Below are 23,552 nucleotides of genomic sequence, written 5' to 3' on the forward strand. Positions count from 1 at the left end.
TTCTCCGACAGCCGCAACTCAACCAGCAACAAGCTTTTTCTGTTGGCGGCGACAACAGAACAGCAGCCATCCCGCATCAATATCTTATGCCACACGCTCGGGGCCCTCCTTTTGTTTAATATGGGACTGCCTTCTGCTTCCATCTCTCGATAGGTTCCGAGTCGTTGGTGGGTGGAGTGCGTCAGCGAACGTACGAACGAGCGGAGCATTGACAGCCAGCTTGCCGAAATGCGCAGCTCAGGGCTGCTTGCGGCGGCTATTCCACGAGTGTCATTTCGGCGCATTGCTCAACCCGGATTGATTCCTTTAGCCAATGTCTCCGCCTATGCCCAGAAGGTGTCGCATGGTGCAAACAATTCCCTGAGACAGCACTATTCGAGCATCCCCAACGCATCCTTACAATCCAGAATCGCCCAGCAGCCCAATATTCTAAAGCCTTTCACAACTAGTAATCATGGGCCCCTCTCTTCCATTGCAAGGCCAGGCTGCCTCCGGAAGGTCCGATTCCTTTCCGCGACAATAGTGCGACGTAATGTATCCAATCGCGGACCCTCGAACAACCCCGAGAATGCAAGAATGGAGCTGGAGGAAAGGGAAAAAGCGGCCTTGGAAGAAATACACAGGGGTTTCGAGCGCACGGAAAAGGCGTCCCAGGCAGCAAAAATAGACCTCAGCGCAAGGCTGGCGAAGGATTCAGGCGGGAAAAAGGCCGGTTTTGGAGAGGTGTGGCGTTTGCTGAAGATTGCTCGTCCAGAGGCCAAAGTCCTGTCCATTGCATTCCTCTGCCTGCTCATCTCGTCATCTATCACCATGTCCATTCCATTCTCCATCGGCAAGATCCTGGACATCGCGACGCACGGCAGCCCGGAGGGCGGCAATGAATTGTTCGGTCTCACGCTTCCCGTCTTCTACGGTGTCCTGGGCGGTGTTCTTGCCCTGGGAGCAGCAGCAAACTACGGCCGGATCATCATTCTACGGATTGTGGGTGAACGAATCGTTGCGAGGCTAAGATCAAAACTCTTCCGGCGGACTTTCATCCAGGACGCCGAGTTTTTCGACGCGAACCGAGTCGGAGATTTGATTTCTCGGCTGAGCTCTGATACGATAATCGTTGGCAAGAGTATTACACAGAACCTTTCGGACGGGTTGCGAGCTTTTGTTAGCGGTGCTGCTGGCTTTGGCTTGATGGCATTCGTTAGTCTCAAACTGTCGAGTGTTCTTTTAGTCCTGTTACCGCCATTAGCGCTTGGGGCATTCTTTTACGGAAGAGCGATAAGAAATATCAGTCGCAAGATTCAGAAAAATCTGGGTGGCCTGACAAAAATTGCGGAGGAGCGGCTGGGAAATGTGAAGACAAGTCAGGCTTTTGCAGGGGAAATTTTGGAAGTTAATCGATATAATAAGCAAGTCAGGAAGATTTTTGATCTTGGAAAGAAAGAATCGTTTGTTAGCGCAACGTTCTTTAGCTCGGTAACTATTTCATCCCGCTCTTCTTCTTAAGCATCCTGATAGAGACTGACAGGCTTTGTGTTTGTACAGACTGGTTTGATGGGCAATATGACCATCCTGAGTTTACTATATGTTGGCGGCGGGATGGTCCAGTCTGGTGCGATTTCGATTGGCGACTTAACTTCATTCCTCATGTATACTGCTTACGCCGGCTCAAGCATGTTCGGCCTCTCCAGTTTCTATTCAGAACTGATGAAAGGTGTCGGTGCTGCCAGCCGGCTGTTTGAACTTCAGGACCGCAACCCTACAGTCTCTCCCACCAAAGGAGACAAGGTCTTATCCGCACGAGGACCAATTCGCTTCAGGGACCTGGATTTCAGCTATCCCACCAGACCTGCCGTTACAATATTTAGAGAGCTCGACTTCGAAATTCCTCAGGGAAGCAATGTTGCGATCGTCGGCCCATCAGGAGGCGGTAAATCAACCATTGCTTCCTTATTGCTCCGATTCTATAACCCTACCAAGGGTCAAATCCTGATAGATGGCAAGGATATTTCTACAATGAATGCCAAATCGTTGCGAAGGAAGATCGGTGTCGTCTCACAGGAGCCGGTACTTTTCTCCGGAACTATAGCTGAGAACATATCATACGGAAAGCCTAACGCGACAAGGACGGAAATCATCGCCGCAGCACGTAGAGCGAATTGTCAATTTATAAGCGATTTTGTACGCCTCCCTTTTCTTCTTCCCTTTCTTCTCACTTACGAAGCGTGCTAATAACATTTGCCGTTCATCTAGCCTGACGGTCTTGATACCCATGTCGGCGCACGCGGGGCCCAACTTTCTGGAGGTCAAAAGCAACGGATTGCCATCGCTCGCGCTCTCATCAAGAATCCTGACATCCTTATCCTAGATGAAGCCACATCCGCTTTGGATGCCGAATCTGAGACCCTAGTCAACAGTGCCCTCGCTGCACTTCTTCAGGGAAATCTCACAACCATCAGTATCGCTCATCGCCTCTCAACCATCAAGCGCTCTGATACCATTGTCGTGCTCAGCTCAGACGGCCGCGTTGCCGAGCAAGGCACTTACAAAGAACTGAGCTCGCGGCCGGATGGCGCTTTCACGAAACTTATGGAATGGCAAATGAGCGGTGGAGAGGGTGGTGTTGGGCCGTTGCCGCATTACGATAGCTCTGCAGGACGGGGCCCGCCGTCTGAGACGGAGGAATTGCAACAAATGCTACAGGAAGGGGACGAGGATTATGCAGAGGATGACGATGCGGAAACGGAGTCCGAGAGAGAGGTAGTTGATGAGCAAAAGGTGGAGAAAAAAGATGAGGAAGCTTCTTCTGGACGGGATGGTGCTGTGGTTGGCGTGGAAGAAGCGGAGCATCGACGATCAAAATAGAACCGACGACTAGCAAATTCATATGTTTTTGGGTGTTTGCCTCTTCTCCTCCTGGGCTCGTCTCACCCGTCGATAACATTCCTTGTTGTTTCCCACCCCGCCCCGCCTGCAGGGTGCGGTCATCTCCTTTTCCGAAAGTCCGCCGATTCATGACTCCAATATCTGTGCCTTTCCTCTTTCTAGGTGGCTACAATCGATTGTCTTTAATTTCTCGGTTCAGTTACTACTTATGGTACAATACCCCTTTGAACCATTGCTGGATTGCTTGTTTTTATTATTATAATTAGTTGTAACTGCCGTCCAAAATCAATGTGGATGGCGTACATATCTGCGCTTCTCCTTCCTCGTCAACTTTTTTGCATGCATCACCCCTCACTCTGTGTGTACATGTACTTTATCTGTATATTATGTCACTCAGAACATTTTACTGCATTCCTACCATCCCCACTGTCGTCACTCGTTTGTATATTCGACCCAAATCCCCTCCGTTTTCTATACCCCTGATCCCCACTCCTCCCAACCCACTCTCCCCTCTTGTCGTACAACTCAGCCGATCACCCATCAGCCAGTCTACCTGTCAAGCATCAATCACGATATACTTCCCTCTTCCCGCCTATAAAGCGTAATATGTATGACTTTTCACTTTTTATGTAAGAGTGTTATTTATTCTCATATAGACAAGAAATTCCGGATAGAGTATCATTTCTAAACCGATAAACATATTCGGACAGAAATAAAAAAGAAAAGAAACCGCCTTGTCTTGCTCATCTGTGATGCAGTATAGATCCTCATTCTGCGACGACCATAATATAAATAGGGGTATGATAAAGAGAAAAATATATCCAATAGACCATCTTAATCATTCTAACGGGAAAGGAATGCATGGGAAAGTAGCCACGTAGAGCCATCAAGCTCAGTACATAGTTGTATAATTGATGAAAACCGAAAACAGACCAGCATGCTAAAATAGAACCTAACTAGCAAACAAAAAGCTCAGGAAACTCCCCGAGGTCAACCCAGCGACAAGCATAAAGCCCATAAACCCGCCCGCAGCCTCTCGTTCCTCAACAGCCACCCACTCAGCCGCACCCGTCATACACGCTCCACCAATATACCCGTTGGACACGCCAAAAAGAAACTGCACGATAACTAGGTAGAAAATATCGCTGTCTATCCAGGCGCCGCGTCCGTTTACATTGCAGATCATGTAGAGGGGAATGAAGATGAAGCGTGCTATAGAGAGGAGGAAGAGCAGGAATGGCCGGTGTGTTAGACTTATTTGAGGGATCAGGATGATGAGTCGGCCGACCAGGTCGCCAGAGTTCCAGAATAGGAGGGCTACGGGGATGAAAATGGTTGGCTGGAATAGTCGGGGAATATGCTGGCTTCCATCTGGGGTGGAGTTGGAGTTTCTGACGCTCTGGATCTGGTTTGTGAAGACCGGGTAGGCCATTGTGACGGTAAAACAGAGGAAGACGGCTAGCGCCATCCAACGGAGTTTTTGGAAGAGGATCCAGAGCGGTAGGGATATTTTGGGTTGGGCGGTGATGGTGGATTCGAGTTCCTCGTCGTCGGGTCCGAGAGTGGTGGCGTTCTTAAGGGTGAGAGATAATGATTTCCTTCGTCGGCGGAGAAGGTAAAAGAAAGAGAAGAATGCGATGACAGATACTAGAGTCGCGGTGAGGAAGAACGCAAATGCAGACTTGGCCGATTTGTACTGGACAACACGATCGCTTACGCTTTCACTCTGCTCGGGTACGGCGAGTACGGAAACAATTTGGACGATACAGGGCAAAACACCGGCTACACCCTGCCCTGCCATAAGAGCTTGTGTATATTCGGTCCTCCCAAATCCGGAGGCATAAGCGAACATCCCATTCTGGTTGAATCCGGTTGCAAGACTGGCACCAAGCACCATGAAGAGTAGGAATGCGAAGTAGATAGGGATGGAGACATCCCGGAATAGAATGGCAGAGATGGCGAGCAAGGTACAGATTGTGATGTTAAGAATGAGGGAGAAGATTACGCGATGAGAATACGATGCATTTTTCTGCAATTTTGCTAGGATAAGAACTGACAATAGATTGGTGACGCAGGAGACGGATAGGATACAGGATTGGAAATTGGTCATGATCCAGGTGTTGGATGCGAATCGGAGCTGGAAGTATGGAGCTGCTGCTAAAAACATGTTCCTGAACGTTCATACATTAGCTATGGGTCTTCCTATATGCATATACATCCACTAAATGCAGCTCCGCAACGTGATACATTGAGTAGATTGAGGTACACAGCTAGTGTCCTGCCTTGCAATGGAAATTTATTAACATACCAAGCCCAAAGCATGTTTACCCCCATCCAGAAGAACATTGAGTATTCAAGCCATGAGAAGGGAGAGTCCGAGTAGTCCTCCAGCTGGTGGACCCTCCCGCTATCTCTACGTGACACTCCATCACTAATGTCGCCTGCATCAGTTTCGTTCCGCAATTGCTCGTACGACTGCTGCCGATGCCGATTAAGCAGGCTCCTCAGACGATTTTCAAGCATCGTTAGCCGAAGAGAAACCCAAACAGCAGTCAAGCGGCCGTTAGGACAGAGGTTATTAAAGCATCGTTGGACGTTAGCCACCGGGTGCGCGGATATACCTATCTGTATCCTGGAGATGCTTGACAACTCGATGGTGAAGCTGGAGTCTGGAGGTGGTGAATCACGTGCCTGAGCCAACCTGGCTGGGGGCTGTTTATCTTATCAATCAATCTCTGCAACTCTAATCCAACATCATCGTGAGAATCTCTCGCGTCTGCACTCCGATTCCGATTAAAAGGATTTATATATGCTGGGCGAAGGAAGTGGAAGCGCACGGGATACAGTCCTTTTTAAAAAACCAAAAATCTTATTTAGGTCCTCGCAGTTCATCCTATGAGGCCCCAGCCAACCAACATATAGCCTTTGGGCGTCTGTCATGCGGCAACCGTTGCTCGCATCCTGGACTTTTGGCCCGTCTTCCTTGCCAATAGGACACTCCTGTACTCCGTATGTCGAAGAAAGTCATCAGCCAACAACGAACCAAACCACCCCCTTCCTTCTCGCGGACACATGCGCCTGTGCATGCATTATTATTGACCACACACACCCTTAAACAAAACCTTAACCCAAAATAACCTCCATCCCCGCCTTTTGCAGGGATATAATGCGTATGAGGTACTCTTGCACTTTGCCCATGTTGGTGCATATGCCGGAAATGCGGCTGTGGGCGGATGAATCCTTTCCCAGCTGTTCTCTCAGGAGTATGACACCACGTGAATATCTGGCTATGGACGTCCTTTTCGTGTCTACAAGAATGCAAGTTGGTGTGTGTGGTTAGAAGAAGTCCTCTCGAGGATGAACAGGCTTCAGGCTTTGAATATATCGATCGTGCATAAGGATATACCTCAACTACAGTAACCGCATATTGGCCAGTTCGTGTTTAGAGACTCATGACCACCAAGGGTGAAGCAAAGATTTGCAAGTTTGACGGCTGACCATCAGAGCGCGGGACCATCTCTAAAGACTAAGCGGAAAGGAGCGATACTGGTGCCGGGGATGCGTTTTGCCGATCCACCACACCATGCTATTCGAAAGACCCCTACCCGTGGATAAAAATCCGCGAGGAAGGCAAGCAAACATGGCGATGAATAATAGTGGCTAATTTCTCTGTCCAAGGCAACCACAGTACAATGAACCTCGTGGCAGCCATTCGTTTAGGAGCTGAAATGAGATATAAATCCCCCCTATGCTGTTTCAACTGCCTGGCAGACGAGACGGGAGCACTATTTCTCTAATATAATGGCATGTCCGGCGGCTAGCTTCACGCAGCCACATAGGGTGCCAAACTACGGTTTATATTTATAACAAAGTTTCTTCTGTGACCAACATGAAACTACGGGAGGGAGAAAGACACCCTCCATATAGATGCGGTGTTCCTGACCTCTATCTGGTTTAAACTCATATATCTGAACATCTTTGGGGTTTCTGTGAGGAGATACTGCCTGAGGCAGATCTAACAGATAATTGCGATAGAAGAAAATAGTGGCGGAACTATACTTGCATGAGATTGAGTTGGGATCTACCTCACCACGCCCGCGGTCTGATCATTCTCCAAATTGAATTGACCACCCACTGTCATATGTCACTATTATAACTCCCAGGAAACGTGCCGAATTAGTTATCCTCGATCATATCTGCATATATATTCAGCGAGTTCCCGATGGTATCAATGATAGCCCAAGTCTGCGGCCCTTTGAAGATTTTCGCCCACACACGCAACACACCCGCATTCATCTGCTTGATCATGGCAGGGGATCCAAGAGTCAGGTTCGACGCAATAGCAAACTCCGTCTCGTCCAGCATCATCTTCACAAGGGTGCCGATCCTCCGCTCATCATATGATACTGGCGGATCTGGATCTGGCTGCGAGAGCGCTTCCAACCATTTGCTCAGTAAAATGGCAGACTCCAAGGAACACAGTAAGTGTTGAATCGACCAGATAAAAGTTTGTGTTTGTGCTACGAGTCGAATACCGATTTTAATCGGAATACTTAATGCCCGAGCAGAATGTAAGACGGCGCAAACAAGTTTTGGTGTGCGTTTGACCCGCGGGCTTGTACGGAGTGCCTTGGCTATCTGTATTGGATCTCGAGTGTCAAGCGCTATTCCAGGTCCCGTATAAATGTTCAACCTAATATAAGCAAGACGTAAAAGCGCAGTTGAGTTGAAAGCTACTGGTCCGTCTGAGTGCTGTGGATCAAGGGATGATTGAAGACTACGCTTGCTGCCAGTTTGCCAGTTCCATAGTGCTTGCTCGGTTGCCGCTATGTCTTCCGGCGCGACATCGCGGTTACCATCGAATCTACCGCGAGAAAAATGACGGAGACAAAATATATGCTGGAGTATGGCATGGATCAAAATATAGTTACCCAAGGATGAATTGCATTCCGTGATCGCGTTACCGCCATGCGAGAACAGGCGATTCAAAGCTGTCTGGAAGCTCATTTGAGGGCCAGCTTTTACCCTCGCTTCCATCCATTTGAGACGACTTGGAGCTTTGAACTCAGCCGCACTGCATGGCAGATAAAGATTGAGCTCAGAATTAAGGATGGGTGAAGGAATATTATACACTATGCAATGGAGGTTGAAAAAACAGTAGGCGATGAATTTCGTCCGTTTGATGCTTTCAAGCTCTATCCAATCATCCCAGGAGATATCATCAGGCACAGGCTGGCTGCGGAGGCCATCATCACGGACGAGAGTAAATAACATGCTCTGCAGGGCAAGAGCTTCTCGGAGTAATTCCTTGTGTTTCGCCCACGTTGCTAGGGCCATCAATATTAGAAGAGCCTGGGTTGGTTGGATCAGATCTTGCTTGTCTGAAGTCACCAGCAACGATGATGGCGGCTCTGGCTGTAGACCAGGCCGTTTGGGCATGTCCTGGCATGGATGTGTGTGGAGAGCTGCAGAATTATCTATACCTTCGGCAGAAGAAGCTAACTCTGTCTCTGCTTGGCGCTGCATTGCCGCAAGCTTCGCATCTCTACGCCCTATGCGCGTAATTGCAATTTTCTTGCTAGCATACAACAATTCAATCGCCCTTTCATTTTCAAAACAGTATTGCGCCCCCACAGCAGCCATGGCGAGAATGAGCTCTACAAGGCAATGGCTGATCGACATTGTGGAGACGTGCAGGAACGGAAAATGCTCATGGAACCCGTTGATATAGCTAGCGATGTATCGGGACAGTGCGAGACGAGAAGGCAACTGAAACCCTGACGGTATTACTGAAGAAAAGTCTTCTAACCTGGACAAAATATCCTGCCTGTCATCGAGTGAAACCTTGGACAAAGGTTTCCGTGATGGAATCGTTTGTCCAGTCTGATATTTCCGGTCTTCCTGCAAGATAGATGGAACGCATGGACCCAAACGGGATAACGAGTCAATTTCTCCCGCCTTGTCCGAATTTCGTGGGTAGCGGATAGTGGACGGCGGTCGAATATCTGCATCAAGGCCATCTGGATGACAAGTTGGTTCTAACCAAGAAAAAGGCACCGGATGCTCCACGCTCACCATCGACGCAGACTGGTAGGGAGAGCGTGCCTCGTCATCTAGGAAGGCAGCTAGTTCGTTTATAGAATGCCTCAGATCTGTTTTTGCAGCATGGCTGTCCTTCGTCGCCAAAGACTCTGGTAGTCTCCGAACCGGCTCACTTTTGCTGTGTCCCATATTCTCTGGGACAATATGGGCATGTGTACTGACTATTCTATCGGGCATCTGCGAAGCTACATGTTCAGCGGCCATTGTTAGTGTCGCCAACGGGTACTTGTTGGTATCAGGGGCATCTGAGAGCACGTCGGCACCCAGAAATATTTTTCTCTGCCCATCGTCGATTTTAAATGGTGGTAGAGTCATTGGAGAAGCCGTAACGGATGAGACAGCTGAAGGAGCTGATTTCTTGGATGTTGGTTTACGCGGCTTGGAAGGGGTTCGTGGCTTTTTTCTCGACCCGTCTTTATTGTGTGAAAGGCGTTCATGTCGGATCAATAGATCACTGTTTGATTCGGTCAGCGGGCCTGTCGCAATTATGATTTCCAGCCAAAAAATGAGCGATTCTGGGAAAACCCTATACCCACCTTCGAGTAAACCGATGGTCGCATAATTGACAGCAGAAAGGCTTTTCTTGGGTATCTAAATATAACGTATGATGCGCACAAAGTTAACACAAGTTTCAATATATCAATCAGATTGATTTTATATCGGAAACGGTTGCTAGTGCTCACGGATTCTCTCATGGCGCTGGAGATGTTCGAGTCGTGCAAATCGCGTCTCACAGCGCATACATTGGAAGCGTTTTGGTTTCTTTGTCGCAGCTGTTTCGCCGATGGTCCCCTCTTGCGGCTCCTCATGTTTTGCAGTGGGAGGATCGAGCATGAAGACAGATGGGGCTCATGAACGCCGGCACAGAGTAACTGACTTGCAGCAGGCAAAGATACTCAGAAGAAAGCACACAAACAATGCACGCAGTCCTAGAACTACTTGAACCACGGACTTTGTCTGTTGGGGGGATATGAAGCGTGCGGGCTCTCGGGGTCAGTCAGGCGCATGGAGCCGCAAACCAAAGGGCAAACCACCTTGTTAACATCTTTGGAAGCGGGGAAGGTTGGGGAAATTGACAAAGCCACATTTTACAGAAACATTGCCCTAAACATGTTAGGTTGTTGAATCACCGAGCTCATCACATCATTGCAGCTCGCTGTTATTGGAATCTTCTTCTGTGGTTGTCACTCCGCGCTGTAGTACGCAGGACATGCACTGAGTCTAAGTTATCTATGGCCTATCAGAGAATTGCACGAGGAGTCACTCACACGACCATGATGAATACATCAACGACACTACTCCATACTCTCTGCATAAGAGCGCAACCAACCTCAGCCATTTCGCTAGCTCCGAGGCTAAAGAATGATCCGTCGGCTCTTCCTGAGCCTTTCACATGCACAATGGAACAAGCTACATTGATAACCCCTGCATCCGCCAACTCGTTCCGGTCACGGCCTGTGGGTGTGCTGATGATGAACAAAGCCACAATGTTTGCTCCATCCCCAGTTGTGCGGGGTTTTGTGTGTTGGCCTATCGATTCGTCATCAACGACCAGCAAGAGCGACTTCCGGTCTTTTGACCAGCTGGGATGGTTTATGGATACTGAGGCAGTCGGTGCTCAAGAAGTAGCTTACGAGTGTGGAGGATGGCGGTGATATTTAGGCTTGCTTATGCAGTGTATACAGTGAGAACAAGGTAAGTAAAGTGGGACACACACCTATTACGCAAGAGTCTGTATGCGAAAACAATCGACAGCGCCTAGTATACAGATCTGTACAAGTTGCCGCGTTAGCTAGCTCTGTACTTGGACGACAGTCGCATCGACATCTCAGACAAGTCAACTTAGTGTCAGCTATGACGTTCGCTCGTTATCGTTATCGTCATTGCTGGAGAGTTCCCCAAGCGGCAACCAAAGCAGCCGGGGACGATTCGGCATCGGCCTGCCCCGCCATTTGCCGGAGATCAGGTTCCAGCACCCGCACAGCCGGGTCCCGTCGTTGCCATCGTTGGAGACACGGCTCTGGGGTTTGTTCTGCTCAAAACAAACCTCCTAGTGACTTGCAAGTTACCGATTCGCTGCTCCAAGATTAAAACTAGGCTAAACCCCGCTTCCCCTTTTACACAGTATGTAAATTGATCACTCTAATCCATACAATATGCAGACAGCTCAATCATGTCAGTCATAAGAGGAGAGTTGATAAACTCACTGACAGATGAACACATTTCTCAAGTGTCCTAGCACGACATGGAAACGACAGGAGATAAAATAAAATAACCTCAATCAAGAGAATTAATAACAGACTATCCGGAACGGCAGTTCACAATATGCCCTCCTTGTGCTGTCCATTCATATGGACGTCCCAGAAAGTGAATAATAGTGTAACTAATACAAGATTTACGCCACATCTATCTCTATCTCTCTATTCCCAGTTCCATATACATAACAATTGAGAAAGACCAAAAAATTTCTCCAAAAGTGCAGTCTCAACACAAAAAATCCCCTTCATTCAACCACCCAGCCCGAATAGCAAAAGCCACAAGATCCCCCGCGCAATGCAAATCCTCAATTCCGCTCTCGACGCTTAGCATATCCGCCGTTGCCTGAAGGCGAATTGCTAATTCCTCTCCCAACATCTGCTGATGCCGCGGCCGTTGCTGACAGCTCATAGCGGCAGGGTCCAATTGTTTTCTTCCATCATCACCGTCACCATTAATCCCCGCACCCGTTTTAACTTGACGAACCACTTTCTTTGATGACTTAAGTGGTGGAGAACCTGCTCCACCAACAGTGTCACCATTTTCATTATAGTATGTAGTATTGGTTTGTAGTTTGTGATTTGCCGGACGGGGCGTAAGTGGTAGCCGTTGTTGTGGCTGTCGTTGCTCAGCCACCCGGAATGCACAGGCTGGCTTCATTTTCTTCAATAACATCCGTAGCAGAAATGAAAGCCAGATAAGGTTCGTTCTGGGGTTATAATCCTTCCATTGCAAGGGTCTAGAAGGGGGTTGTGCAGAGTTGAGGAGATTGTCTTGATGATATATTTCGGATCGCATACTAATAATTTAGGGTTTGTGAATAACTGATTAGGATAGAAAAGAGCGACACGACTTGGCCCAAATTGAGAGCTATATTTCATGTAACTGATTTGGATGATTGGGGAAGGAAAGAAGAGGAGAAAAGGGAAAGAAAGTAACTCACTATCGATAAGTATCCCTGAGCAGCTTCTCATCCTCGTCTCGCCCAATAGCGCCAAAGATCTGCCTCTTGTCAAGATCCGACCACGCAATCGCTACTGGTTCTGTTTTGCTCTCGGTCGCCGCCTCTGCTTCCGCCTGCATATCTGTGTTCGCAGTATCTGTTGGTTGTAATTCGGCTCTCGAAAGTGAATAATCGATTATGGTAGTTTCAAGTCCACTCAAACCAAACCCAGTGGCTCCACCTTCCAGTCCTTCTGGTCTCGACTTCCCTAGCTCCGTCAAAATATTGCCACCTTTCTTCCTAGGTTTGATACAGATATTTCCAAGGTGCAGGTCGCGGTGCTGTAACAGCCATCAGTAACCATAGAAAACATTTCTGCAAGTCCTTCCATATCTACTCCGTCCTGTGAAAGGGGATAGATACGGGAATCATTTCACTTCGAAATCATACCTCAAACGCCGCAAACTGCTCCGCTCTCGCAAGCGCCAACGCCACTCCCCAAAAGATATCATAAACCTGAAAAGTCGATGACCACGGAAACTTCTCCAACTCGCAGCCAGCATTATCCATCTCCAAAACCGCCCACAATTGCGTATCTGGATACGACTTCGGCTTACTGGGATCCGGATTAAAACACTCATGCCCGTTCGTTTGGCTATACCGCATCCACGCCTGCTGGTAAGTCTCCGGAAACCTGCCCTGGACCACATGCACCTCCCGAAACCTCGCAAAGCCCGGGATGGGATCAAGCAGTTTCAACAGCTGCACCTCAGACACGATCTCCTGGACGGTGGTGAATTTCTTCGAGCCCACTCCACGCTGCGCGCGGAGGGGGATAATTTTGAATACGCCATCCCTGTACTCTTTTAACCGTGCTAGTCGTGACTTAGAGAGGTTGCATTTAGAAATATCCTTGCTCAGCCGTAGCTGGTAGACTTCTCCGTAGGAGCCCTCTGCGATCTTTTCGACGGTGAACATATCCCCCGTCCGTCGAGCCCAGCTTGCGAACCTTTGGATTCCGCGCGAGGATATCGGGGAGGTTGACTCTTTGAGGATGGGGCGCACGTAGTTATTGAGTTTTAGGTCTTCGATCCAACCGGAGGACCTTCGTGGTTTTCGTTTGGATTTAACGGCGTCCGGGGATTTGGACCCGATTGTATCGCAATCATGTGCAGCGTCATCTCGCCGGGCATCTTTGTAAGCGGGTATCCCGACCTCGATCAAAGGCTGTCTGCCCTGTTGAATGTCCCTTTCCCGTAGCGCATGTAGCTCTTCTGCAGTATTGACATCCTCATCATCCCTATCAACATGAGCTTTCCCCCGTTTAACATCGAGCTGAAGCGCCGATAAACCATTTTCCATTGCCGTGATCATATCCCCAATCTCAGCCTCCTCAACCCTTTCACTTTCTACAGCAGGAACTGCATTCGAAGCATTCTGATGGTCCCTCTCGAGCACCGCACGGGGCGCATTTGTTTTTCGTTTGCCATAAACCTTTTTTGATCCAATAACACTGCCCGCAGTAGTTGCTGACCTCTTCTTGTATGTATGAGCATTCCGGGGCACCTTCTGGGTTGAAGATACAGGGGTGGCTGAAGGGGAGAAAAGTGACATATCGTGTCGCATGGCAGAATTGGTCGTTAGATGTGTGACTGGGGATGGTGAAGTAAACCAATAGAATGGAAAAAGGAAAATGTAAATAAATGTAAATAAATGTAAATACAGGGCTTTGTAGCTGAGGATGGGGAATTGCCTTCCATGGTTTAGCTCCCGCCCGATTGGGTTTAGCACAACATTGCTCCCAGCATCACTTTATCCCCGTTAGCCTGATCACTGCTATTGGTCCACTGAGGCATCGATGTGCGGTGCGCTAGTCCGTAACAGGTAGAACAGTCACCTAACACCTACTTCACGTCATCAACCTGTGGCCAACTTCTCCTCCTCAAGAATCAGGAACACTACGATCTATCTCATATAGCTGCTGCTCCACCCCGCTATCTAGTTCTACGCCTCTAACAGTATACACCCATGATGGATGGTTACAAAAAGCTTTCTTTGGCAAAATGCGACTGGGCCCCTGGAGAAATCCTGGACAACGCAGGTGTGAGACACTGTATCGTCGGTGATCTCATTGTCGTCGCCGTTGGATATCCACTGGTTCCCTTCGATTTCCAATTCGCAATTGCAGATGAGCAACTGGAAACTGCCCGTTCAGCTCTCGCTTCCGGGGGCTACCAAGAAGTCCCCCAAACCCATCAGAGATTTTTTGACAGAACTGCAACCAACGAGAGCACAACAGGCTGGCCAGGTTATCGATTTTTACCTAATGATGCTGATGATTGGACGACGAGCATCATTATTGTGCCTGCAAAGTTCTGGCATCTCGATTTGAGCCGCGATGCCTGGAGTAGAGACACCTTTCTCTTTCCAAATTCCCCTTGCAGATTCCCGCGGAGGCTTGTCTATTTTCGAGGTGAACTCGAGTTCTTCCAAACGTTGTGACATTCAATCTGACTATCTATATGCTAGCTATAATTGATATCGTCGCCGACCGCTATTCGGCTAAAGGCTTAAATACTACCATTACCGATTACTTTGAGTGCCACTATGTATACCTTCTGAGTTTTGTCAAAGATATAATCGCATACCTTCCTGATGAGGATCAATTCTTTGTTGAGCTATTCCGCAGGGTCATAATGCGCCATGTGCGGCAGAAGGTCTGTTTTCAGAGACAGCAGATCCGCGCGGGGATCGTAACTCCTGAAGAAGCAAGAGCTCTGATTCCAAGGCCGGACCTGAAGCTTGCGGCTATAAAACAGAAGTACCGAGATCGTGCAGATAGCATGCTTCAAGAGGGCCACGACATAGAACATCCGAAGGGCATTGGACCGTCTACCACTAGTTAAATGGATGACCCTGGGCAAAATGCATTCAGGATGACATCTGACATGGTAAACGTATACCATATGTTGGGTTTGTGAGAAAATTGAGCTGCCGGCAAGGTATTTTTCGGCATTCCTGCTCAGAGCCCCTTTCAACCTTGTGGCACCGGCAGCGAATGCTGAAAAACTTTCTCGGTTCTTGCTTTGATCATGCATTTCGTAGTGAGGTGGAACTAACTAGTGAGGCAATTCAAAATTTCCCTGCCTCCATTCTCTCTTTCCTCTTGATAAGTTTACTCGTACTCTCGTTTCTTTCTCCTTCCTCACCCTGCTCACATTCATAGTGCGACTTCTCGATTCTATTTAGCTTTAACATGCCCCAACTAAAAAGTGCCTCGCGCCTTCCCCCTATCTTCCCTGCGCCTGATATAATTTCGCAGGATGTATTCGTGGCATAACAACAACAAGGGTCTACTGGTGGACAAACAGGAGCTAGCTTGCAGCGTGTTACGTGCGAATCCAGAGTTTTCACCCAATTGAACGTTGATTTAGAGTGATGTCGAGCAAAACCGGAAATATCCAAGCCTGCATTCAGGCAGTTGAGAAGTGTCTCGGGGACCGTTTCGTCCTGATCGGCGGGGCGGCGATGCAGCTGCTCGGGAGCAACCGAATAACCAATGACGTCGACATTCTTGTTTCCACCGAAGAAAACATCTCCTCACTGGTCAATTTGCTGGCAGGCCAGCAAGGGTTTTCCAACATCGGAGGACAACTTCATTTTGGTGATGGTGAAACTGTGACTCTTGACATTCTTACGACAGCCGTCGACACCGTAACATTGGAAAATCTGGGGCTTAACCTACTCTCAGTGGGCCGAATTCGCGTTCCGAACCTTGACTACGCGTTAGCAATGAAAATCAAATGCTTATATCTTCGACAGGACGATGAGAATGGACGGGAGAAGCGGCGGAGTGATGTCTCTGATGTGAAATTTTTATGTCGCAGGATGGCCCAGGATGGGCAGACTATTACCGACCAGTGCGCTGAGAAATTTCAGTTCGGGTTTTACCATATGTTAGAGCTTCGTCAGGAGCTCAGTGACCAGGCTGTCAGCGACTTCATCTTCATTGGGGGAAGAAAACTGATACAACCTTGGGAAAAAAACACCCCGGAACAGCGGGAGTACTTTGGATGCTTCGCCGAGCCTGGGACGGATCCGTTATCTGTTATACTGGAGGAATGATGACCGGATGGATTGTCTTTTCATTGTTTTTCTTTTTCGAGGTTTGAAACCCAACGGAACACCCATCCTTGTTTACTTTTCAAATTCTTTGCTGACCCTGAACCAGATTCACGAAATGTTGAACTGAAGGATCGATGGTTGGATGGACTGTCTCTTTTTTTAACTTTTATGGTCTGCTGGTTTGGTTTGAAAACCCCATGAAGTGCTCATTTTTATTTGTTTTTCGAATGCAGAGTGCCAATTCCAGTTAGCAGTTCAGTTTTGAGGATTATTTTGAAGCATTCAAAAGTGATGTTGAGTACCTCTGTGGAGCGTACTTCAGATGAGAAGGTGCCTTGATACCAAATCTGTAACTAGAACAGTGCTGAGTTTGTCAATTAACAGAACCCTCATTAAAGTTATTACAAATCGATTTCTCTATATTCAAGGTCTGAGTATCTAGTTCTTGGTTCTTATACTTAAATGCATTGTTGTATTTAGAGACTTAAGTGTCTAATTATGATACACTTTCAATTGAGTCCGAGTGATCTCATCACGCTGAGGGGATCGAAATACCCATTCCACTCCGTCATCAAATACCACAAACACTGCCCAGTATAAGCTGCCGTCAGCCGGCGCTTGAGTAGCGTCACAAGAGCAGGATCTTCCATGACGCAATGAGAGTGCTAGCTGACAGTGTGCATCGACATATTGAAGGTTGCATGGCGAAAAAGCCGTATGGCCATAATGTTGGTTTTGGCATTGACTCTGGGATGTGCGTTGGCTAGCAGCGGATTTTTTGAAGGTCTCCGCAGAGCTAGCAATCTCCACTGCAAAGCCGCCAGTAATAGGATAGAGAATAGCTTATCAAGTTTGATAATGGTGAAGAGTGTCCAACATACAACCAAAAGCTGTGCACCAAGGCTTGTCACGTGCAACCCGCTGGCAACAATTTTTTCCTGCTTGGCCCTTCGGTCCTTGGCCACATGCAAACCGGCAGTCGGCCAGTCTGACTCCTCGGCCTCCTCTTCTTCTTCTTCTTCCTCTTCTTCCTCCTCCTCTTCCTCTTCGCCCTCTGGTCTCCCTGTTTCCTTTTCTTATTTTTTCTTATTTATCACCCGCCTGCATCTGTATCATCACCACCTCGCCAGCACGCGACGCCATTGTTTCCGTTCCCGCCCGCTTCTGCTCGTTTTGCGCCAAACCGTCGCATTTTCTCCCCCTTTGGCCGAACGCGCGTCGACCCCGTTTGATCTCCATCTATCGCCTCTCTCATACTGCATATCGGACCGTCCTCATGTCGCGTGTGTCGCCGGCATGGCGTTCAACTTCAACTGGTCGCCGCTCATGGCAGACGCGGGCTTCTACACCAGGGCGCAGGAGCTGCTGACTGCTGCGCTGAACAAATCGCCCAAACCCCCGATTATCGTCGATGATATCGTGGTGACCGAACTGAACCTGGGCTCCAACCCCCCAGAGCTAGAAATCCTGGAAATAGGTGATCTGGCAGAGGACAGGTTTCGGGGTATTTTCAAGATGTCCTATGCTGGAGATGCATTCTTGACCCTCAAGACCTGTGTGCAGGCGAACCCCTTGAATACTTATCTCCTTACTCGGCACCCCTTTGCCTCTCCACAACCACTTGCTGCTGCGTAAGTCACGGCTTTGCTATTCCCTTCTGGTCTATGCTCTTGCTTCACTGGTGATGTGGGCAAAATAATTATAAGAGAAAATTAAACGTAAAATTCGAGCCGTGAAATTTGCTGACGGGTTCATATTTCTGCTGAAGAACCGGTTTGACTATCCCACTCCAAATTACCCTCTCCGACATAAAACTCTCAGGTTTCGTTATTCTCGTCTTCTCGAAGCAAAAGGGCATTACAGTCGTCTTTCGGAACGATCCCCTCGAATCCCTAAAAGTCTCGTCGACCTTCGATTCGATCCCTTTTGTCCGCGATTACCTCCAAAAGGAAATCGAGGGCCAGCTACGAATTCTCTTCATGGACGAGTTGCCTGCGATTATACATAGGCTTTCTTTGCGCCTATGGGGAACGGAATACAGTGAACTGGAAACCACTTCGGCTCAAGTCACGAATCCACCCCTTGAAGGACCAGGCCTGGATCCTTTATTGAATCCCCCCGAGGATCCCGTCGACGCATCCGGGAACGTCCTGTCTACTTCGGAAATCGCATCCCTATCTCTGGATTCCGGCGTCGAGATGCATTCCCTCTTCTCCCGCAAGAACGTCCTCCGTCTAGCCGCGCTGACGGATTCCCAGAGGACGCTATCCTTATTCACGCCTTCTATCCAAGAAGTTGTTTTCAGAGCATGGACAGGTTTGATGGAGCAGGCTGATGGTCCCAGCGGCCTCGTCTCCCCCATGAGTCCCCCGCTCTCCAGAACCCATTCACACGTCGCAACATCATCACTTTCACTCCAAGATGCTGCAAGTCTGGCATCGTCTTCGCACAGTCGACTGAGTCTTCCCTCAACAGGGTTTAGCGGATACGGGCTCAGCATGGGTGCCGGTCGCCACTCAAAGGCTCACGCGAGGAAGCGAAAGAAGCGAGTCGTGGATCTTCGACGACGGCCGAAGAATACAGATGATATGGAGAGCGTCAGCGGCGAAAGTGAATTCACGGAGAGTACAAGTGCAGCCTCTGTATTTTCGGGCTCGACCATCCCAGAAGAGAACAACGATGACCCCGTAACCCCTCCAGGTTCTCCACCACGTACGATCAGACAACCAACCCTATGTGACCGTATCGTTGCCCGCAACGGTGCCGAAAGAAATGCGCGGAGAGGTATCCCCGCAGAATTCGGACACGATATCCCTGCTTCCCGCACTACGCTGCCTACTGCCAACGATATAGCTAGGATGCTAGCAACTACCTCCTCTCTCCAGCAACAACTGCACCCTGCAAACTCGAAATCACTACCGCCACAAGTACCACCTCAAGAACCAGCTCTTCGTCCGTCTTTAACTTCTAACTCCCCTTACCCAATCGAGAAACCCAACGCCTCAAACTACACATCTTCGGGAGATTCACAACAACAACAGCAGCAGCAGCAGCAGCATCAAACCCACCTGCCCTCATCGTTAATCATGGAAGCAGCCCAGAGCGGCGGCATCCTGGAGCAGGCATGGATGATGAAAATGGCCAGTGAAATTGCCCGCAGGATCCAGGATGAGAAGATGGGCGGCGAGGATGCTGCCGGCAGCAGTAACAATAAGAACGACAACAAGAATAATAATACTGGCGGATTTTGGGAACAGTCGTTGATGCGCTCGCATACGCCACCACCTGCTTATCGACATTAAGAAACATCTTCGGGGCTAACTCGGGTCTCCAGCCTCGAGATTTTTGTTTTTGTTTTAATATAATATCTTTTCATTTCATTCCCGTTTTCTTTTTACGTTTTCTTCATTTTCTTTTCTTTTCTTTTCTTTTCTTCCCTCGTCCTTTCCCTGGTGTCGCATGTATGGCGTTTCCGGCAGCATCGCGTGTTTTTGCCTCTAAAATGTCTTTATATACATTCTGCATAACTTCCCTCCACCGCGCAGATGAGAATCTCAGAACCCACAAGCCCTTTTACTTCACGGTCGTTTACGAAAAATTCTTATTCTTTGTATATTTTTTTCCTCGCTCCAGCCCTCTCTTCTGGATTTCCCCTCTCCCTCCTACGTGTGGGGAAAGAGAAGTGGGTCTTCTTCTGTTTTGTATTATATTGGCGCATGGGCGAAATCTAGGACCTTTGGATACCCTTTTGTTTTTCCTTTGTATTTTGGAAATATATTTAAATGGGTATTTTTCTACGGTGGGCAAAAAATCGAGGAGGTGGAAGGGCAGGGGAAAATCTTTACTGCGATCTGGCTGCTGGTGGATATAGGGACTTTTTTTATTTTTATTTTTATTTTCCCTTTCTTCTTTTTTTCTGTTGCAAGCACCAAATACTCTCAACTCAATCCCTCGTGTAAAGAGATGTCTTACATGACAGTCGATCGTTCATAATGTGTATAGTTAAATACTAATTTCCTTTGTTGAGCTTTGAGCCGCAAATCAACCTGAAGCAACTTAAGCTTCATTCAATGGAAATTCACTCTATCTTTTCCATCAATCTGAAATCCTTTTTTTGACCTTTCTGCCGACCTCCAATGCCCTGGTCAAACCCGCATAATCTGTGTTGCTGACTAGGGCCCCGAAGCCAAGCTGTCAGCTTCGCCTTCACCCAGATCCTTGTTGGTCGAAATTTCCCCCGACCTCACCACCACAGCCCAATTCATTTTCCCACGGCACGACAAACTCTGAGGTCGCCAAAGAAGTCGCAACGACACAATGTCTGGCCTCCTTCAGAACATATTCAAGGGTGATCCCAACGCTCCATCGGCAGCTCCCTCGAGCGGCGATGACGCAGATCCAGGTATGCCATAGGCCCATAGCTCTCTAAATTCCCACACCTCTCTCTCCCCTTTCCCTCCGCAAATATACCCCATGCATCACATAGAAATCCCCCAATTGCTCCGGCCAAAAGGCTCACCAACGTCCGCCCTCTCTCCATTTCTACATATTCCAGACTTTGCAGAGTTTGCCTCCGGGAACCCTGAACCACCACCACCCGTCATACACCCAGCCTCCGCCTCCACACCCGGAGCCGCAGGAACCCCCCAATCAGCCACCGGAGGGGCCCTTCCCGCCGCTGCCGATCATGCCCGGCCATATACAGCATGGTATCGCGTCTGGGAACGCCATTCGCGGCAAGACTTCGTGCAAGAAGCCTTTGTGATCCCCTTTATCGCCTGCCTGCTCCTGCTGCACGTATGGGGAATGGGCAAGAACCGACGCAAAGCCAAGAAATGGGCGCAGGCGCATCTGCCCATCCTGCAGAGCGAGTTTGCCGTCGTCGGCTATGGCGGCGTGGGTGCGCGCCGGGCGCCGTCGGCGGACAACGTGCAGGCGGAAGGGTTGCCGGCGGCAGCTGCATCGGCCGACCTTGTCGTGCCGGAGTCGGTGCTGAAGGAGAAGACTGGCACGGAGTTCGCGACGTATGCGACCGGCCGGCAGAATGTGGCGTTCCTGGATGTCTCGATCAATTTGTTCCGGTGGTATAACCCGCTCTACATGCTTGGAGACTCCGTGATCAGTATGTTTCTCGACTCGTGGCCCGTGCCGGTTGAGCGGGTGCAGTGCACGGCGTATGCGTTTGATGGGAAGGAGAGGGATCTTGTTCCCGCGCCATCGGCTGTGGAAAAGGAGCTCATCGAGCAGCGCACGAAGGGCGCGAATAACTCGAGTTACGATGGGTTTGTGTTTGCTGTTGTGCACAAGAATTGCATGCGCAGGCTGCGTGAGGATCGCTATGATATCTCCTTGACATTTACGAAGGACAATCCGAAATTGCCTGAGTGGGCGACTGTCATGAGTGAGAGTGCGGAGATTACGGAATTGATGCTTACGGCTGATCTTATCAAGGCTATTGAGGAGGCTGGGGAGGATTTTGAGTACCTGATCATTACAGATCAGCCGCTGGATAAGCCTACGAAGTAAGGTTTTACAAGTTCATATATATACCTGCCCATATTGCAGCTACTAACCAAAACAAAAACAGAATCGACGAAACCACCCCAGGAAAACGCATCAACCTCTCCCTCTGTCTCCCGAAATCCAATTCCTACTCCTCCACCCTCCCCATATTCACCTACTTCCTTCGCCTGACTGACCGTGTCGTGTCCACCGCCCACTTCCGCGCCGAAGTCGTGCGCAAACTTCGCAACACGCGCGACGAAGAGGTTCGCAAGCTGCGCCGCGCCCACGATGAGGAGAAGAATGAGGAGCGCAAGGCGCTGGTGGAGAAGACGAAGAAGGAAGAGCGCGATCGGTTATTGAGGGGGATGTCAGCGGAGGAGCAGCGAAAGTATTTGGAGAAGGAGAGGGAGAGGGAGACGAGGAGGGGGATGAAGAAATCGGTGAAGAGGGGGTAGAGTGTTCCCTTTGGTGTAGGATGAGGTGTAAAGCTGGGGGGACGCGGGGCAGTTGTCCTTTGATTTGGTCTGATGCGATGTGATATGGGGCGGTTGATTTGTGGCTAGGTCAACTTTTCTTTGTCAATTTTCTGTACAAAAGCAAAGTGCGAAGGACACTCGTTGGGGTGTGGATCGGTATTTATAAAGAACAAGCATAACGTCTTTTTTCTTTTTTCTTTTTCTTTTTTTCCATTTATTTTATTTTGGTTTTATTTTATATTATTTATCTATCTGTTTCTTCTTTTTCACCCATTTGAGCCCATCTTGTCTTACGTTCATGGCGATATCTTCCTTTGTTCAAAGATGTTTTACTACAACTAATTACCAACTGGGTATTTATTAGGAGCTTTTCCATGACCCGCATCCTTTATTGCTTCCTGATGCTCTAGCGTTACGATTTTGACTGTCCATTTCTTCATTCTAAACCTTTTGACTTTGCCCATTCAAAGAAGCCTAAATCAAGGTGCTGGGGGAGACCGGGGTTTATCCACAGCTACCGATATGGGGAACAACGTAAATATATTAGGTAGAGAATGTATACGATATCAAACTACAAGACCGCTTTTTTAGCCTCATATCATTCGTTGTGGCAGGAGAATTCTTCTTTCTTCCATTTTTTTTTTTTTTAAAAACTTTTCCATATTTCTATATATACAGTTTGAATATCACACAACGCAAACAGGGCCCCTTCATTTTCCACATCACCTGCTCACCACAAGTCCAGCCAGAATGTAACGCTTCATAGCCAAAAAGGTATGCTATTCCTACATTGAAAAGAAACGCATTTTTCTCAGAACATTGAGGTGGGGGTTTGAATGAGCTCCATGGAACTTGCGCATGCTTCGAATTCTCAAACAAGCTGTCTCATCACCGGCTCCTTTTGGTACTTTAATACCAGGTTTTGTAGCCCTGTAATTTGGTGCCGATAAGGTTAGCTGTCGTATACTAGAGCAGATTGGGTGATATTTAAAAGGAGGTGGAGGGATAGGGAAATGAGGTTTTAAAAGGGAATCAAGCTTACGAGAACTGTTCGGCACATGGCGTAGAAAGATGCTGTGGTAGATGCAAAAAAAAAACACCAAATGTTAGCTACTTGGCTGGGCTCGTTTGACAGAAAGAAGAGCCCCGGCGACGGGAAATGGGAGGGAAACATACCACCGAAGGAGCCGAAGAGGGAGATGTAGAATGGGTAGAGAAGGTATGGACTGCGGTGGGACTGTGTTTTTAAGCAGCAATTAGACACC

General features: G+C 48.6%; 9 protein-coding genes across 9 annotated transcripts; 6 read left to right on the forward strand and 3 right to left on the reverse strand.

The window, feature by feature from the left end:
• Window positions 1-228: 228 nt before the first annotated feature.
• HCBG_07838 (ATP-dependent permease MDL1) lies at window positions 229-2,859 on the forward strand (the record flags this gene model as incomplete). Its single annotated transcript, XM_045434887.1, has 3 exons — window positions 229-1,470; window positions 1,540-2,175; window positions 2,248-2,859. 3 exons carry the CDS (start codon window positions 229-231, stop codon window positions 2,857-2,859), a joined length of 2,490 nt encoding a protein of 829 aa, XP_045284193.1.
• An 826-nt stretch (window positions 2,860-3,685) lies between these two features.
• HCBG_07839 (nucleoside transporter) lies at window positions 3,686-6,592 on the reverse strand (the record flags this gene model as incomplete). Its single annotated transcript, XM_045434888.1, has 5 exons — window positions 3,686-4,909; window positions 4,938-5,037; window positions 5,189-5,592; window positions 5,924-6,188; window positions 6,579-6,592. The coding sequence occupies 5 exons, from the start codon at window positions 6,590-6,592 to the stop codon at window positions 3,833-3,835; spliced, it is 1,860 nt and encodes a 619-aa protein (XP_045284194.1).
• Window positions 6,593-7,056: 464 nt separating this feature from the next.
• On the reverse strand, window positions 7,057-9,791 carry HCBG_07840 (uncharacterized protein; the record flags this gene model as incomplete). The annotated part of the gene is made up of 2 exons (XM_045434889.1): window positions 7,057-9,573; window positions 9,666-9,791. The coding sequence occupies 2 exons, from the start codon at window positions 9,789-9,791 to the stop codon at window positions 7,057-7,059; spliced, it is 2,643 nt and encodes an 880-aa protein (XP_045284195.1).
• Window positions 9,792-10,214: 423 nt separating this feature from the next.
• HCBG_07841 (uncharacterized protein) lies at window positions 10,215-10,637 on the forward strand (the record flags this gene model as incomplete). Its single annotated transcript, XM_045434890.1, has 1 exon — window positions 10,215-10,637. The coding sequence occupies one exon, from the start codon at window positions 10,215-10,217 to the stop codon at window positions 10,635-10,637; it is 423 nt and encodes a 140-aa protein (XP_045284196.1).
• Window positions 10,638-11,466: 829 nt separating this feature from the next.
• Window positions 11,467-13,795, reverse strand: HCBG_07842 (uncharacterized protein; the record flags this gene model as incomplete). Its single annotated transcript, XM_045434891.1, has 3 exons — window positions 11,467-12,037; window positions 12,182-12,522; window positions 12,632-13,795. The coding sequence occupies 3 exons, from the start codon at window positions 13,793-13,795 to the stop codon at window positions 11,467-11,469; spliced, it is 2,076 nt and encodes a 691-aa protein (XP_045284197.1).
• A 417-nt stretch (window positions 13,796-14,212) lies between these two features.
• Window positions 14,213-15,087, forward strand: HCBG_07843 (uncharacterized protein; the record flags this gene model as incomplete). The annotated part of the gene is made up of 2 exons (XM_045434892.1): window positions 14,213-14,654; window positions 14,711-15,087. The coding sequence occupies 2 exons, from the start codon at window positions 14,213-14,215 to the stop codon at window positions 15,085-15,087; spliced, it is 819 nt and encodes a 272-aa protein (XP_045284198.1).
• A 532-nt stretch (window positions 15,088-15,619) lies between these two features.
• On the forward strand, window positions 15,620-16,306 carry HCBG_07844 (uncharacterized protein; the record flags this gene model as incomplete). The annotated part of the gene is made up of 1 exon (XM_045434893.1): window positions 15,620-16,306. The coding sequence occupies one exon, from the start codon at window positions 15,620-15,622 to the stop codon at window positions 16,304-16,306; it is 687 nt and encodes a 228-aa protein (XP_045284199.1).
• A 1,296-nt stretch (window positions 16,307-17,602) lies between these two features.
• Window positions 17,603-19,608, forward strand: HCBG_07845 (uncharacterized protein; the record flags this gene model as incomplete). Its single annotated transcript, XM_045434894.1, has 2 exons — window positions 17,603-17,937; window positions 18,075-19,608. 2 exons carry the CDS (start codon window positions 17,603-17,605, stop codon window positions 19,606-19,608), a joined length of 1,869 nt encoding a protein of 622 aa, XP_045284200.1.
• Window positions 19,609-20,623: 1,015 nt separating this feature from the next.
• On the forward strand, window positions 20,624-22,555 carry HCBG_07846 (DUF1682 domain-containing protein; the record flags this gene model as incomplete). Its single annotated transcript, XM_045434895.1, has 3 exons — window positions 20,624-20,708; window positions 20,919-21,828; window positions 21,894-22,555. The coding sequence occupies 3 exons, from the start codon at window positions 20,624-20,626 to the stop codon at window positions 22,264-22,266; spliced, it is 1,368 nt and encodes a 455-aa protein (XP_045284201.1).
• Between the last annotated feature and the right edge of the window lie 997 nt (window positions 22,556-23,552).

Source organism: Histoplasma capsulatum, assembly GCF_000150115.1.
Source record: "Histoplasma capsulatum G186AR genomic scaffold supercont2.14, whole genome shotgun sequence".
Taxonomy (NCBI): domain Eukaryota; kingdom Fungi; phylum Ascomycota; class Eurotiomycetes; order Onygenales; family Ajellomycetaceae; genus Histoplasma; species Histoplasma capsulatum.